This window comes from Ooceraea biroi, chromosome 5 (genome assembly GCF_003672135.1).
Source record: "Ooceraea biroi isolate clonal line C1 chromosome 5, Obir_v5.4, whole genome shotgun sequence".
NCBI classification, from domain to species: domain Eukaryota; kingdom Metazoa; phylum Arthropoda; class Insecta; order Hymenoptera; family Formicidae; genus Ooceraea; species Ooceraea biroi.
In genome coordinates, this window is record NC_039510.1 from 16,457,934 (window position 1) to 16,476,671 (window position 18,738).

General features: G+C 40.1%; 1 protein-coding gene across 1 annotated transcript in view; it reads left to right on the forward strand.

Moving 5' to 3' along the window:
* LOC105286524 overlaps window positions 1-18,738 on the forward strand; it is a 120,837-nt gene that overhangs the window by 82,858 nt on the left and 19,241 nt on the right. Inside the window, 8 exon segments of the mRNA XM_011351539.3 lie at window positions 6,800-6,936; window positions 7,359-7,787; window positions 8,302-8,539; window positions 8,834-9,296; window positions 9,545-9,683; window positions 10,011-10,188; window positions 10,575-10,779; window positions 11,031-11,142. Coding sequence (XP_011349841.2) covers window positions 6,800-6,936; window positions 7,359-7,787; window positions 8,302-8,539; window positions 8,834-9,296; window positions 9,545-9,683; window positions 10,011-10,188; window positions 10,575-10,779; window positions 11,031-11,142 — 1,901 coding nt within the window.

Below are 18,738 nucleotides of genomic sequence, written 5' to 3' on the forward strand. Positions count from 1 at the left end.
CTATATTATTACATTGAATAATTAATATATATATGATCACGCATTATCAATATATACATTTAATAATTGTCATCTCTATTCAAAATTTGTATTAAACCATATTTGTCAAAACTAAATGTCACTTCAAACAATATTCTGTAATATTTGCTACCTCACACGAAGACGTCTTCTTGTAATGCATATATATTGATACTCCCATTATCGATTCTCTCTTCCCTTCCTGTCATCCTCAAATATTTAACTCGATAGAAAGCTTTAACGCATGGCAGACATGATCGAGTTTACAAAACGTGCACACTGCACCATCTCGGTAAAGTCGGAACATTTTACCATCATTTACCGTGCAGAATATTATTTCTACCTCGTTATAATATGTTTTCGCAACGTTTTGAAACAAAAATCCGTTTTTACACCCGACAATGATATTCCCCTTTTAATAAATAGCACTCTTCTTTTATGCTTTTATGTTTTTCATGCTTTTTTGCTAAACATGTTCAACTTTTAAATAAATTTTTAACTAAAATTGATTATTATTTTTCCGTATTTAGGGAAAACTACTATCGGACTTCCTAAAAACAATCAGTCTTATTAATTTTAGTAAACTGATAATATTCTGCTACATTTGTTATACAAAATTATTTTTAACCAAAGATAAATACAATAACACTTTCTTTTTAAATAAAATGCAAATTTACAGATTAATCAGCTTGCAGAGAGCGTATTATATGGATACTTTCTATTTGTATCAATTAAAATATCCAGAAACGCGATAAATGTTATGCAGATCATTTTCTGTCTGCAATGTTCATTTTTTCTATCTGTAGAACTATCCACGCCTCATCCTGAATGAACGCGAACGGGGCAAAATTTATTTCATCTCAAGGGAGCGGCTCTTTACCGGTTTTTTTCTGCATCCCGTTCTCTCTCATCAGACCGTTACTGGCTCGTTCGCAGATGAGCTTTCGAAACGATGCCGGATGAGTTTTCCTTCCAACGAGTTTCGGGTCGGATTTTATTAAGGTACTTCGTGATCTGCGTCGCGATCCGCGAGGCAAGGAGACGGTCCTTCAATTTGAGCGGGAACTATCTCGCCGAGTCCTCCGCGAGTTTCCTGCGATAAACTTTGCTCGTTTTTACGAGGCCGCAATCACGTCGATCTCTCGCAATATCCTATGAGTTATTATTGCCCTCGCGAGCAAACGTCTTAAGACACTTCTTTCTACTTAGTGCATTTTTCCATGTGGCCACGCGTGTAGACTTGTATATACAAATAGGCAAGATCAGCGAAATTATAATCGTCAAAACGCATGATACTTGAAACTGTTAAGTGTGAACTGTGAAGTAAATTTATACTCGATACTTATAATTATATCTATTTATACTCGATACTTAATTACATTTTCTTTAGAACAATAGTTTTCAAGTTTTCGAATAAGCCAGTAATAGAGAGATTAATATTAAGGAAAAAGAAACCAAATATATGTTCGCTATATATTTTATATGCTTGAATAATTATTTTGAAATTTAAACTCACTGGTGCGCGCTATTGTTATAACAATATTGAAAAAAAATTTTGACCAGAAATTGATTTAATATTTTATTGCATATGCACTGCGTTAGGTATGTAGAACAAAATATACATTTGCATCCTGTTTTGGAAAAGAATTATCAACAAGCTGTGCTCCAAATGCAGTGTATAACGGTCACGGCCGATAATAGGATGCTCGTATTTTACAATTGCACCAGACTGACGATGTAACAGGGGAGTGCACGCAGCAAATTCGCGTCCGCATAAATTTTTGAAACTCGCAGCCGCTTTTCTTCTGCCATACCTATACGTTAGTTTCTGGTTACCACGCGTCGAATTACACACGCGCGTCATGTTGCGTGAAATTAAATTCAAGAGCGAATATGATCTCGCGGGATATCTGTCGCTCGTTCATAATTTCAATGTTAACATGACGCCTGCACGAGTAATTCATTCCGTGTTACATTACAGTCATTCCACGCAATTACGGAACCGGAGAATAATAAATATAAAGAGCGTCATACGCGTTCTAGATAGCAATACATTTGGCGATTCTGAAACACAGAAATAATATCTCTGCGAGGAAAAGCCCAGTTATTTTTCGGTTGGTCTCGTATTGTGCCATTTACAATAATTTCTGTTCTTTTTTTGAATTATGATTTTCAGAAATTAAGCGCTCTCTCTCGACTTCTTTTCAATTGTAAGCGCGTAGCGCAAAGTGTACGAACACATAAATAAATATTCATCATAAATTAATTTTATTTTTCGCTTTGATCTTAAAAATGGGATTCTGCTTCGCTCTATGGCCGCATAACACGGGCCATTTTCCGCTGGGCTCTCGCAACCAGCATCATTACCACACAATGGATGTTGAAACAGGAAATGTCAAAGCTGTCGTATTAATGACGCATGGGCATTTCGCAGACCGATAATACGAGCCACAATGTGACGTTAAACCACGCATTATGGCAACACGCGGTGGCGATCTAAGCGGTCGATTTGGCACGCATGCTGCCATATAATGCATACTAATATCTGATATTTATGTGTCAAGGAAGGGCCTCGGTTTTTAAAAATGCCATTTGTGCGCTTGCGAATGCAATTGCTGGCGATCAATTTATTTGATTGCCCCTGAGATGGGTTTTTACTTCTCGAAACGAGAATTGGTTTAAAACACGTTCTCCATGCTGACGAACTTTAACGACGCGTGAGATTGCAGAGTGACTAACAAAACAATGTGTCCCTTGCTCGGTTTATCATGCGTGGCGACAATGAAGAGTTTGATCGACGAGAAACTATTGTTCAATTGTCCTTAAGGATGGAAATTAAACTTTCTCTCTTTATTATCATCTTTTTTCACTTAAATCCTCTTTACGCGGTACTGCCACTTTTTGCGTGGCTTTTCTCGCTTTACAAACCTCAGCGCGGCTTTAGCGCGTGGCAAACTAGCGTGAGCAAAACGAAGATTCGTAATCTGTGTGCATCTGCACACTTTCTCGTGCTCCTGAACAAGCGGTAGGAAAGAAAAAATTTCTCTCACTGTGCCAGAGAGAACTTTCCTCTATTCCGAAAAACGTTACTTCGCGACAACATCATTAAGTTGTCGCTATTTACTTATCCGTTTCACTCAGACGCTACGCGCCACGCCAGCGCAGATGCAATCCTCTTCGAAATCACAAATTCCCTCCGCGGTGTAATTTTCACGCGCGTTTTACACCGTATCTTGTACCCCTAATACTAATTTGCCATCTCACGCGAAAACTAAAGTCGTTCCAAGCGAGATAAACTAAGTTTCCTCGTCGGATCTTACGAGGCCGGCATTTCCTTCGTCTTGCAACAGCCGTGCCGTAATTTTTCAGGCGCACCTGATGCACGTATTGGTCGGAGAGAATGTCGTTCCGCTTATGTTGCAAGCATTCGAGAAATTTACGTGGCTCGTCGGAACCGTCGAGAGCTTGCCTTTGAGGCCGCGGCTGCTGCCGAGTGCAAAAGCATCGGTAAGAATATAGAAAAATGACATTAAGGCGAAATGCAAAAATGGTTGCCGCGTTGGATCAAACACGCAGCATTTCCGAGCTGGGAATGAAAAATGCGGACCAATGCGCCTGTGACCTCTTCACGGTGCTTCCGACCTCAATCGCAAATTCGCGGAATCAAGTTTTTCAGAACATGAAAAAGGAAACATCTTTAGCGTGTCGCGTCCCGCGCGGAAATTTTTCATGCACGGAATTATATATCGTGGTAACCGAGCGGAAGTTGGAATTCCAAGGAAATAAAGCCTCGCTACTTAAACCCTGAGAACGGAGAGCGGAGTATGCGCGCGCGCATCGAGGGTACGAGAAACTTGCGAGACTGCCACTGAATAATTTGCGAACAAAACTAATTTATTCCCCGGCATGTTAAATCCCCGTGTATCTTTCGAAGAACCGTCCCGCGTTTGAGCTTATTGACAATCGATATTAGACACGAGTTCGTTACCGATGCTCATTTGTTTGGCGGAGCGGAGTAATCGGGGCAAGTGAATCACTAATCAGGTCACTTTGTGCATAAGTACGTTTCCGCGCCTTTGACAGGCAGATTAATTAATTGTTGCCGGCACAGGATGTTTCGGGTCCGAGTTTCGTGTACGAGCTGTACTTTTTTCGCTCTAACGTTCAGCCCGGCGAAGCTGTAATTGCGCTTTATCGCCGTGCTTTTGTCGCCCATTCAATTACTTCTCTTAATTCGTCTTCTGCAGGCTGTTAAGCTTCGCCATTAACGACCGGCACCGTATTAGCATGCGAATGGATTGAAGTTGGTCGGCTCACGATTTCTCTCTTGCCGTGGGATTACGCGGTAGTCAAGTTTTAATGAGGTGATATTATTATGATACAGTGAAAATTGATGTTAATAATCTGACAACTTCTGACAAAACGATCTGTCAGATCGCTATCACAGAAATGACACGGATATTATGAGTAAAAGCGCGTATTTTTGATAAGAATTTGCGGTGCTAAAGTTTGCACGTATTTCACGGGAATGCGGTTAACTTGATTTGCAAATGGTTGAAATAATAGCCGGATGAAACTGTTTTGGTATGCGAGATGCACGTGTATTCAAATAATACGGAAACTCTCATGATGCATTTGCGATAATATTTTAAGCTGTATTGGATAATTAAAATCGCATTTTCCTCTACATAATGATAATGATAATACAAAATATTATTAAATATTACAGTAATTATCAGATAATTAACTCAATATCAAAATATCTTAATTAATAACAAATATTTTACAAATTAGTGTCCTCATATTTTACATATATATATAATTTTTATCAAATAATTGCGCACATTATGAAAGACAACATGGGATATTAGTATAGTTTGTATTGATTGCAAGCACTAATGCTTTCGGTAATTAATTAAATTTATATGTTATCAGTGTTAAATTTAATCCCTCTTTGTAAATACGAGATTGATTAGTTTCTTTTTTTAAAATGATATAATGGAATGCCTAAAAGTAGATATCACTTGGATAAAATATACATGACATTTACTATAATCCAACATTAATTATATCTTATGGGTCTAGTATACATTACTAATACATAACATTTTATTACTTACTATATGTTAACACATAATTTATATTATCATAATTAAACTCCATCTCTATCTTTTTGCGAACGTCATCGATTTCCGATATTTCGTATTAGAAGCCAACGACGGCAAAAACAACACGTACGTGCACAAAACCAGCGCGACTCTCGTGAATTAAAAGTGATCATCAGCTACTTCCACGCTATCTCAAGTATCACCGCCCCTTTTTCAGGATACAGCATCATCGAGAGCGCGATGCCTCTCTACATCAACTTCTTTACTATCGAACCCGGTAGCGATCTATCAAAAAAAAAGTTTGTGTGTGTGTATCTTTTGCAGGTCGGCCAGGCCCTTGCCATGCGATGTCGTTGCAGAGCCCCAGACTTCGACATTACAGGTCGAAACACCAAATCAGATATATGCCTTCTAAAAAAGTTTTCATTATGTGCTGTATACATGAGAAAAGACATGCGGCTCTCTCGCTCTAGTAATTATGTATATATTATATATATATCACACACAGTGTTTTTAATACAGATAAATATATATCTCGAGTTTCTTTATGCATCCACGCTTTTGGAATGACGTTCATCGGTGCTCGCGAAATACGTTGCGGTAACATTCCTAGACCAGAGGCTGATGTCGACCCGTGTGAACTCGACGATCTCGAGCTTTCCATACGCCAGAATAAGCCTCGTGTTTATTTGCTGCTCTCTTCTGAAGCCCATCCTATTTATATTTAAATTTATGCTAATAATGAACGACTTGAAAAACTCAATTTCACATATATTAATCATCATATGTATAAACGTCCTAGCTTACAATAATCGCGCACAGTAGTAACGTTATTCACAGTAATTCTAGAGCGCAAATTTCAAACCCGCGAATTCATTTTTATTAGTACTTGTAAATAAATAGGTTTACTTGTAAATTAGTAGTTATCACGCTCTCTCTTTCTCTCTCTCATACACGAGATCTGATTATTATCGCTGAATATTTTACACTCGTGATAGTTTATGATAGAGATTCGAGTCCTTTCAATCTCGTGGAATTATCTCATCCATCTCATGCAATCGCTTCTAAACTTTCACATCCATCTGTTCTGGCGCGATCATCCCCGAGTGTCCTCATGAGGATTATTCTGGCGTATTCCTACGAAAAGCCGATGTGGTCGAGCTCGCACAACCGCTTACACAGCCTCGTTCGTAATTATTACATCTGCGTTACTGTGTCTACTGTACATTGTTAGTGTTGTTCTACTTAGCTACGTTTGTATTATCTTGGATATCTCGCTACATTCTTTCGATCGTTATCTACGAAGTGGGCGTAGACGAAGCGTGGTTTCGCGGCGATCAGGAAGGGGCACGCACCCTGTATATATCAGTACTCCGCGTGCCTCCTCCGGTTCCCATCGGATAGGCATCACAATTACATTCGAAAATTACATTCGAGCATGACAATCGTCTTGTCGCTGTCGCTTCTCAACGGCTTGAAAGAAACCACGACTTCGATAAATTGTCACTTTTGAGCGCTCTGTTGGCATGGCCTGGTTTCACGTAACTTTATCGTTGAGAGATGCACCTTCTTCTTCCGTTGAAAGTTCTTCCGATCCGCTCGCGAGTGGCGGCGAGCGGACCTCACGCTTTCCTGCCGGCTTAAGTCGAGACCGCGCGCTTAATTTTTTCCAGGACCATGACGGCGATCTGCTTCGTGTGCAACCTGCCGATCCTGAGTCATCAGGTCGGGCTGATATGGCAGGGTGGCAACGGCTGGGACGACCTCGTGCGCGAGCAAGTGGAGGAGTCGACTCTGAAGCAACGACTAGGTATGCAGAAACACGCTTCCAACCCGTAACCAGCATTCTTCGCACGTTAAGCGCGTTATGGAAATTCTGTGGTTTTCGTGCAAAAGTCTCGGTCTGTTTCCGTGGAAACTTTAATGGACAGTGTCCGATCTGCGATATTAAAGTCGGAGTAGTGTAATAATATCGCGTTGCATATTCTGCTGCCGCCTGACTGAAATGCATTTCTCCAAAGAGACGAAACATGTACTAACGTGTATTGAATGAGTCTTCAATTACGCGAGTACGTGAGTAAAATGATGCATCACTCACAATGTATCTTATTGTCGGGGAAACAAAGTTGTCATGAGCTTCTTTTACATTTGCATCAGATTTCTCTGACAGATTGGTAACAAAATGATCATACCTTCGACAGCTCATCGATGACAGAATGTATTCACTTCCAGGAACAGGTAGACGAGACTCCGCAGCGCAGATCACGTCGATCTCGCCGCCAAACGAGACTCAGAGCTCTTCGCCGACGAATCAGCGTCGTCGGCGATCGAGCCTCGCTCCGCTGACCGACATCCTGCGCGAATGGAGCGGCGGTGGTTCTTCCGGGAAGCGCAGCAACAAGCTCTGCCGCAGGGAGACCTTGGCGGATATTGCCAAATCGCTGCCATGGTCGCGGCAGACCACGACGGATGCCTCCAACCTGAGGAAGAGGCGGGAGAGCTCGGTCGACAGCGGCATTCGGAGCCAGGTGTCGACCAAGTCCAGGCGGAATTCCACCATCAGTGATTTGAAGAACGACATAGCCAGACTCTGGAACAAGAAGGAGTCGACGCCGCAGCCGCAACCGCCACCCACGGTTATCTCGCCCACACCACGACGAGGTAAAACTTACAACGAAGTAGAGTAGCTCGGTCACCCCTGCCAGACGCAGTCTAAAAATAACACTCGGTACTTGCGATTGCCACAAACTCCGTTGATTAATTCGTGAATTTGGTGTGAACGTTTTGTGCATCGTAATGAGGACCGATATGTTTCACACGTGACGTGGATTTTCGTGGGAAGGCGGATTCTGACGTTTCGTTGATGAGAATATGTTCTCACAATCTGATGTCTTCGAGTCGTCGAAGAGACACGATCTTTTTCCACTTGTGACGATTTATATAATAATTTATATTTGTATAATAGGTTTACGTAGAATTTTTAAAAGTGTTACACGGTTTATAATTTTTAATATATTTTTCATATATTTGCGCCAACGAATCTTTTAATTATAGATATGAAAGATTGCAATACCTGAGTTTCTTGTAATTTGTACAGATTTGATTAAAAAAAGTGCACTTAATCGTCACTTTTGTCGATTTATTTTTAATATACACTTATCGCTACATATTGCAGGCTCTGGCGAATCAAGGAATTCTCGTCGTGGCTCGGGCGAGAGTGCAAGATCCAGAAGAGACTCGATAATTGCGGGACAAGCTCCCGGCGAGCGCAAGCACAACTGTCGTCATCACAAACGTAGACAGTCTCAGCAGTCGGTCGACGGGGGTGGCATCACGCCTACAAAAGGATACTACAGAAATGATCAAAGGCCGAGCGCTTCCAGCACAGACAGTGCGGCTAGTAACGCAGTTAGGTCAGTATGAATTACGGAAAATTATGAATAATTCAATTTAAGCCATCTTAATATCGTAGTTTCTCAATTTTTTCAGTATCTCATAATATTACATCTCATAATATTATAAAATGGTAGAACGTACAACGCTAAATACTATAGCGTCCGTACCAAATCAATATCGATATTGATATGCAGCTGATTCAACGTGGATGTAACGTCGATATGTGTTGTTCCACGTGAAAACATGATACTTTTTAATTTTGTGTGAACAAGATGCAGCACATGTGGCTCATTAATTTTTCCCCATCGCAGAGAACATCTGGAAGCTCAACGAAGTTCCACCGAGAAAAGTGAAAGATCAAGCAGCATCGAAGCCAAGACTCAGCCGACGAGCCCCTTCGTGATCGACACGAAGACGACGGCGACGACGACGCCGATGTCCTTGACGGTCAACGGAAAGGCTCCTGTCATCACCACGACCGAATCGAAAACGACGTTGATGATGACCACGGCAGTGTCCAGCTTGTCAAACTTGACCGTGGACGCGAAGGCCACGATGGAAAGCAAATCTGGTGCCACTCTGGACACGTCCGTGAATCCGCCGACTATCATCATGTCCTCGGTAACGCCACCGGCGATCTCACCGACGGTCGGAAGCAGCCTTCCGCTTCCTGGCACCTCGACTTCCGGTAGCTCCAGCCCGGTCGGCTCCCCAAACGTCAACAACACACCTACGCATCCGTTGCTCTCCACCCGAAGAGACTCGACTACGCAGGTAATTCGCTGGGATAGCGAGTTAGTTTCCATTTTATGGCGAGGAATTGGATAATTTGATGGAACAAGATGTCGCCTTTAATATATTTATTTAACGACCGCAAATTGATCCTACCAATTGCTCGGCTCGTTGTCATGCATAATTTAAAGAACTTTAATTTGATAAAATGGTTTTACAGTTTGCGTTTAATTGAATTTCTAATTAGTTTAATTTCTTGTGAACTGCGTCATTGGGTTCTTTTTCTACAGTGTTATTACAAGGGTAAAGAAGTTTCACCCAACAAATTGTCGAGGCTGACCCGCCAGCAGGCAGCAATAGACGAATCGATGCCACCCGTAGGACGTCGTGGCAGCCAGCCAACGTTATCACCGGATCCTGACGATGGTGGTAGGTACCGATTGCTGTTACAGCTGATTCGGTTATGAAATTAAATTAAAACATTTAATATCACAAGTGCTCATAGTTTATCTCTTTTTCTGCATACTTATTGTTATTATTATTTGTTTCATGACTGCTTTGAAACGTACCTAATCTTAATTATGATAGATACTATTAATCTCTTGAAATAACTTGTCACTTACAGTGTATTAAAATTTTTTAAATTAAAAAGCTGAGTTAAATCCTTTGTTTTAATGAAAATTCAGGAAACTAAGAAATATCTCTTTAATTGTATACAAACGATAAGGTGTTTTAATTTAATTAATATATTTACAGGGCGAAAAGCACGAAGAGACTCTTTGAGCCCGGATTCCGCTTCGTATCCGCGACGTCGTGATTCAAGAAGTCATCTGAGTCCCGACAGGAACGTCGATAAGAGAGATATCAGTCCTATCAGGCAGAGAAAAGCTCGTTTGAGAAGGCAATCCACTTCCATGGCTGGTCGACCACCAAGGTACCTGCCTTTTATTGATTTTCTAATACAAGTGAAACGAACGTGATACTTCGTTCGCATTTATAAATTGAGAAGTAGCTATTGATACATTTTCAAACTATCGAATATTTTATTTTCAATGTCACATACGTCGCGCTTCGTTATTAAACCATTAATACATACAATCTATGTTAATATAATAATTTACATAATAAGACAATATTAACATATTTTTACAAGTTGTCTTTGAAAAATTTTAAATTTCTCAAGTATTCTTTTATCATTTCTATGTTATTTTTAACTCGTAAAGTTTTTGATATAATAATTTTATAAAACTTTATAAAAAAATAGCCACTATAACTCTGGATTCAGATAATTCGAATCTCGAATTTAACTTTCTATTGCAGATCACCAGATAGCTCCTCGTGTTCATCCAGAGATCCTAGTCCTTGTGCCCGTGCACCCAGCAGTATCCAACATGCGCCGATAATACGACGACAATCTACCACCGAGGAGATCTTGATAGCGCGCGGTTTTCGTCGACAGAGTACCACCGAGGAAATGATACGATGCCGTAATTTTCGGCGACAAAGCTCTCAGAGCGACGACACGGTTCGTTTGTCCCAATAATTTGCAGCAATAGAGAAAGAGAGAGAGGAAGAGAGTCTATCTCGAGCCAGAGATATTAGACAAGAAAGTTATTATTCGAATTAGTGTCAAGTAAAAGAATCTTATCAAGAAGTGAAAGATCTATTTTATTAAATTTTTATATAAATATGCAAAAATTATAAATTTCTGAACATCGAATAAAAGTATCTAGAAATTTTGAGTTGTTGCTACAACTAACGATATTTATTTTACAGGTCCAAAGATATCGTGGACGAAGGGACAGTTCGGCTCAAATCACGGACGGCACTTTTGCGACGATGACAGTCGAGACGTCTAGCACTTTCTTCGACAGCAGCACCCAGACTGGTGAGTGATCAGAGAGAGAATGTATTTTCGAAGAATCGCGTAAACGCTATTGTTATTGTAAGTTGCGACATCATTCCAACTTCCAGCTTGTGCCAGTTAAAATTCGACTCTTACTCATCCCACTTTTGATAGTAAAATCCATAGTGACGCCGAAAATTTAGGGGTGATTTTGTAAATTTTCAAGATATTTCGTGTTGCAAAATTGATTCTTAAAATGATAATTGTCTTTATTTAATAAATGTTAACATGGATGCCATTATCAAATAAAACGTGTGATAATGATTTCAACGCAAAAATACTTAAGATACGAATTATTACATGTTTCTTTTCTTATCTGTTTGAACATTATAAATATATTTTTCTTTTTTATCAGTCTTTATTACTGCATTTATTACTGCAGCTATTATAATTTATCGTCAATTAAAAAATAATCTTTGATGCAATAATGTAATACATTTTGTAGATGAAATTTTGCATTGTGCTCATCATAATTAAATGAAGCTATAGCAGTATTGGTACAATGTTATGTATCAGTCATTAAGTGAATGAAATTCAGAGTGATACTTGAACTTTATAAAATTCTTACAACTTTATAAAATCATGGTTTGCTAATATTCTTTTTCCATAAATTGAAAATAATTATATTAATATATTTCTTGATTTTTAATTTAATTAATTATTACACTAATTAATTACCAATATTATTCATACATGCTTATTGATATAATAATATATTTGCATTCATTAAAATGTGTGACAAAGAAATAATTAGGAATTTTTATGTTAAATAAGTTAACAAATATTTATATTAAGTTATCTCAAAGATTATTTTATTTTCATTTTGTCTTTTTATGATTGCGTTACTTGAAGTGACATGTGTATATGCTGCAGTAGTACGAATCAATAATAATGCCAGCAGTATTTTATTTTCATTAAAGAGTCTTTTAAGATTAAGCCTAATATTTAAAAAAAAGAAGAAATTTTTAAACATTAACTTAACTACTTAAATTTATCAATATTTATCATATTACCCACATCTTTGTAACGTTATGCATTTCCTATCATTATCATATTTTCTACATTACTTGTCATCACATATTATTTGCGCCCATCTGTTATCATTGCAATTTGCATAAAGTTATTTTACATTTTTATTACTTTTATTTCCGCCTCTTCCACTCTGAATCATGTCAATATACTTTCTTATACTTAAGCAGAATAATTGTAGACTTTCCACCTCTATACTGATCGATCCCGATACCGTCAATCGTCGGAGACTCGAGTAATCGTCACGTTGTAGTTTACTCTACAAATAGCCAGAGCAAATTCACATATTCGCTATCAGACGCACCCCATCTCGAATGTTGTGCTAAATTCGCGCCCTTCTTATCGCGTCATGCGCGATTGAATGCGGGTGTCGTGGACGGCCGGCATCGCGACGCCCGAAGACGCAGGCGTCCTCGTGACCGGCTTAGTTCCTGTGAGGTGACACTGGGTGCACGCCAGTCGATGGGCTGGAAAACAGAAAACTAGCCCTTGTGTGGTACTCCTTGGCGAAGGACGAGCGTGCATGTACACTCGTCGCGGCTCCGCTCGGTGTGCGAGGTGTTCCCGTCACCGCAGGACGAAGAAGCCAGGATAACCGGCGCAAGAACAGGTCCTACATCGATGTGAGCGCATCAGGGAATTCCGTCAAACTTGAGAACCGATGTTTACTTGGTCGTCCTGAAGGATCAACGATCGAATTCGAGCAAGGAACGATCGCTCCTCGAGGAAAGGACTCGCCGCGATTGAACGGCTCACCTGATCCTTCGTGCTTCGATTGAAAGTGCGCGCAGCAGAGTCCTCGCGCTCTCCTGCCCGTCCCACTTCCTCCTTCGTCTATTTACCTGTATCGAAGGATCGATCCTAGGCTGATCAAATGAGCGACGGGCTCGTCGGTGGCGAGCCACGCCGCTAGCCAGGGTGCGCAAGTCTTCCCGTGGAGGGATGACATCTTCGGATTTAAACCCAGATGTAGAGTAATGAGAACACAGGTCGTGATCGTGTTGGTTCTCTTTATCAAGCAGGCAGATCAGGATTCATCGGCTATCGAGATGTTCGAGTGATCAAGCAGACGTTTCCGTGAGTTCCTCTCGCGTGCACATCCCGCGGACTCGCCCCGCGTTTAGTCGCGGGGCGCACGATCGCAGGTGTTTTCCAGCAGCAGGACGCAACCACTTGTGGCAGAGCCCGGCACGCTCGACGTCGGTGCCCCGGAAAACAACCCCCTTCAAGCGGGGTGCCTGGAAATCGGCCAGCGCGCGGCACGCGTCGTCAGGGAAACAGGAGCCAACTCGCCCTGCCGTTACTGCCGCCCTGAAAGGTCCTTCCGTGACCTTCGAGGTGGCGGCGGACGTCTCCGCACGTCCTTGACACCGATCGTTCGATAGGCCGCGCGTGATCAGTCAGTGTGCCGATTGTGATCCCCCTGTGCGATGCAAAGTTCGCGAGTGATGTCGAGGAAGACTCCCGGTGATCGTGAACTCTGCTGTTTTGCCATCGACGCGGTCATGAAGCCGGAAAGTAATCTACAGGTATGACCTGATCGTATAAAATGTAGCTCCGACAACGAGCCCTGTCGCGCACGACTTGGTTGTTATAAAATTTTTATCGCTAGATAAAATCTTTAAGCGACAATTCTGACACACAAGCGGTATACATCTTCTGTAAGTGTTGACAATATTTTCCCTAAACGAGCGTTGTGGTGCTCCCTTGAATGGTTCATTACGTACATCTATCTTCTTTTTACGGATGATTTATGCGTACGATCCGTTACTGTAGAATACATTTTCAATATGAACACCTATCTGGTTTGTATAACGTGATATATCATTGTTGTCATTATCGGTGTGAGCTTAATGGAATTTTTCGTGTACGATATAAAGTGTTCTAAAATTCGTATCCGTTATTAAGTTAGGATTGATTCTCTTTGAACAAAGATTGATCGGATGCGCTCTCTCTTGCAAGTTTTTCAATATTCGAGATTAAATGTGCCGAAATGCAAGTCCGAAATTAAGATTATGTTTGAGGCCAAATATTACTAAATTTTTATATATAATCTTAAAACAATACATATATATATAAGACATAATATACGAAGCTTGAACTTTGTGGAATTTTTAGATAATTAACTGTATCACAATTTATAATGCAGCTTGCTGCATAGCAAGCTAAGATTAAAATATTTATTTGATACAATAAAATGAAATAAATAATACGTATCGCTAAATGTTAGCGAGAAGTTGGAGCAAAGTTTGCGCATCGTATCGCGTAATGTGTCGTGCTTCACGAACCTTGAAATTAATAAGTCATTATGAATTATCCGAATTATGAATTTCCGATTAGCCAGGTTAGATTACATATTCCTATCAACACGAATGACAAATTTAACGTGCTTCAAAATCTGTGATGTAATTTGTTTGGATGTGTTTAAAGTTTCATCACGATAATGGATCCAATACACGTATTCATTTTAATTCAATCAATTTATATATATTTGTATAATCAGATCAAAAATTTTCAAAACGATATAATATTCCATCTTACCTTGTCTCATCATGTAGGATGATACTAAAAGGTTATAACATTTATTCATAGCGTTCCCCTCTTTTTATGGACCGACAATACAGACGTCTATACGCTGAATATAGTGCGTCATATTTAAACTCGGAGCGGCAATTTCGCCGAGCTTGTAATATGTTTGAGGAGTTAAGACGCGAGATAATTGTGTCCCTCGTCGATGTCCGGGAGTGATAAATATTTTCATTGCGACTTCATTCATTTTACGACAAACGTGATCAGTTGAGCAGAGAAGCGACCCTCGTTAGAACGCTTTTATCATAGTACGTGTTTACAGGCCATTGAAGTTGCATGTGTCGGTATCAATTATAAAAACAATTCCTTTAACGTCCGTTGCATGCCCTTATTTCTTTTTAATCTCGCATCAGAATTAAAGTAATGCTTTGTTCGAAGTCTCGTAAACTGGGTGAGCTCTATTCGCTAATTAATTCGCAGATGGTTTTATTTTATATTTTTATTCGTTGCTTAGTACATTGATGCAAAACATTTGTCAATTTAATCTTTTATAATTACAGCCGATTAATCGTTTAAACGCGCGGCTTTCTCCCCTTTATTACGAGGGGATTCGGAATTGCGCCGAGGCGAATAATTTTTGCAAACTTTGTTGCTTATACCGGCGATCGTTACAAGAAACTTGGGTTAACTTGGACGACCGGAAGTCGTCACGACGTTTCTTACATTCCTCCTAGTATATTAGACATTCGAAAACGTTGGCAACTTTGTTCCGGCTCGCATCTTGCATAAACAAGTTTTGAGAAATGTCGCGCGTTATTAATAACGGTAAAAAATCTGTACAACTCGAACGAACTTTCGAAGATCATCAAAGTTAATACTTTTCCGTCGAATCTATTTTTTGTCGCTCCAGAATCCATAATGGATATGCCGAGAATTTACGGCGCGTCATCCAGCATTTGAGTTGAATGTTGCGGTGTACAATACAAGTGATTTGTCACGCTCGACAGCACTTTTGAAACAAGCAATTAGATCATATCTATTAGTAATAATTTAATTTACGAACGTTATCGAATCTCTAATTAATAATGAGTGTGCGATTGCATCAGCGCGTCCTGCTCTTGGCTCTTTTCTCTCGTACGAGTGATATTAAGTATGCATATATATATTTGCAAGTGCGCTTTTAAATTAACTAACTGAACGGCGCCACCCATCGACGACGTTTAATTAGAGATAATAATCGAAATGTAATAGAGTGACCAAATTAGTCCGTGTGATACAATTAATTTCATCCAAGTCCAAGGGACAATTTGTATTACTTCGGATTAAACAATTTATAAAATCAAAAAGGAAATTTAAATTGTGAGGCAATATTTTTCGAATATTTAATATATTATTCAATTGTTAGAAACAAATTTTTATCCTTTATTTTATCATTTATTATGTTAAAATAGTTTCTTCTGAGCAAAGCAGCAATCAGAATCTGCTACGTGCACTGTGCTTCATAATGTTCATCGATCTACAGCTTATTACATTCGACATCTTTTATCTTTTTCCCGCAACGCCGAAGCTTTCGCAACTTTCACGGCTTTACGGTGGTTTTTTGTTTTACTACGCTGCCTTAATTATGTTTCTCTTATCGTCAATACTTGGCTAGCGTTCGCGTAATTTAGCGGATGCACGTTTCAGGGGGCAGCAGGGCAGCTCTACGAACAAATTGTCCGTAATTCGTGTGCCACCGGCAAATGTAATTTTCCAGATCGGCCAGGGTCTCCTGTTCGCACGGCTGCGTCCATTTCGAAATTGCTCTCGTATGTTTTCGCGTTTCCACTATAGGAGGGAATAACAAGGTGAGACGCCCGACTTTTACGTTGAGTACCTCATCCTCTTCCTTTCGTTGTCCCATTCTGACATTTTTGCTTGTGGGACACATGCAAGATGTTTACCCCAACAGCGGGGTTAAATTTGTCCCAGGCGTAAATATCTTCTAAAATAAGAGATAAGAGCGGCAAATATCGGGTATCGGGTAGTTTCTTAGCAAAAAATGTGCAAGAATATTTATAGTATAGAAATAATAATCAGTTAATGAAGTTAATAAAGTATCCACGCGCATCCATATACAATATAAATACGTGCATCAGCCAATTTTTTAAGTTTTAAGTTTTAATAATAAATGAAATTAAATATCATAGATTTGTTTTTTAATACTTTTGTATACTCGGATCTAAATTTTATTATACGCTACGATATTATATTATATAAAAATACTTTGGCAAGTTACGTCATACAAGATCAGAGTTTACCCTCAAGTTGATTATTTTACACTACCCGTATGTTTTATCACTCCTTTCGGCGAGTCTCTTCGTAGTTTTATTCCTTAGACCTGATTAAAATTTTATTTCGGTCACTGCTTTATGTTTTCGTCATTGAGCTACCGTGTAGCTGTCGTCGTTTTCTTTTATCACTCTTCTGGGACTGTCCCTTCGATACGGATTAAATCCCGGCCGTTTCGACACGCGGCTGGATAAAAAAATCGTTTCGGATGGTGGACCATACTTCCTTCGATCGCGTGAAAACGTGGGATGAAGTACAATCGCCCCACGAAGTCGAAGTGACGAAGGCAAAGGTGACTAAGGCAATCCGAGCAGGAGGAATTATCGTGTGCTCCGAGTGGCGAAACTCAATTGACGGTTCCGATCGCATTATTTCACGTCGGCCCGTCCCGTGTAACGCGACCGTAATGGGCTTTTAATCGAGAAATATTAATCGGTCGTGGCACGCGAAATGCTCGTGAAAAACTCCCGGGCTTATTGCATGTCAGCCGAGCCCTTGACAGAGTTCCTCCCTTACCTATTCTCCAGCCGCGCGCGAAGGGCGCTTTCATCAACGAGCGCGTTAACAATGAGGCTAATCAATTTGTTTCGATGCACGGAGTGACACTAAGAGGGTAACAATGCGGATAAGAAGCAACCTCGTCAACTGGTTCGCATTGTCGACTGGTTGATATCTCGAGCGATCCTATCTTTATTGTAAGTTTCTCGTCGCAAATCCCGCAGGAATGGGAGTCCGCGTAATGTAGAGAGCCATTTATTATTCGAGCATTTCATACATGTATGTCGGGTCATTCCATGGACGAATAACTATGATTTCTATCCTGACATTACTTATTTAACGTTAGGCTATTAACGTCACATAGTTCCCGTAAACAAGATCCATGTCCATTGTTATACTAATTCATACTGTACGCGTTTGTTTACGTGTTTTCGTAATGGTTTAATAATGTTCTGTGATAGTATACGCATACAAATATAATTAGCTCTAATAATAGTGAACAATAGCTTGGCGTCATCGTTTCATAATTAATAATAAAGGAGAACATAGCGCGCTGCGAAACGTACGGGACCCATCGTCGGATTTCTAGGACCGAAATCGAAATGTTCGGGAAGATGCCGAGGGTGTCGTCGGCTGTAAATCTCACCCGATACTAATCGCTCGTAGGATCAATCCCGGCCTCTGCTCGTGCTCATCCTCGCATGTGTGTTTATCAAGTATTAGTATCGGATTCACTGGGCTCTAATCCGCCTCGGCCTGCTGTGCAAATCGCTAATCGATTATTCGTTTATTCGTATTGACGCGCGAAGAGCGCGGCGTGCTCGCGGATTAAAGGGCGACTCTCCGGTTGGTACACGTAAACGTGAATAATCGGCACTTTGCTTACGACCACGTACGTTGCGATTAAGGCCAGTCACGCATTACGTTTTCCGCGATTGTACTTGAACCGGCTGATCCATATATTGACATATCTGAGAGTTTGACATATGATAGTCATACCTAAGTAGATAGTACAATATGTGGTATACTATCTGCAATTTTGCAGAGTAAAGACTTTTTGAAGAAACTTCTAATTTTTTATTTGTGATACTTGTAGATTTATTATATTTGATGCTCTTCAAGCAATTATATATAAGTCTGTGCAAAATATGAAATCTCTGCGAGATTATTTTCTAAGATTAAAACTAGAGT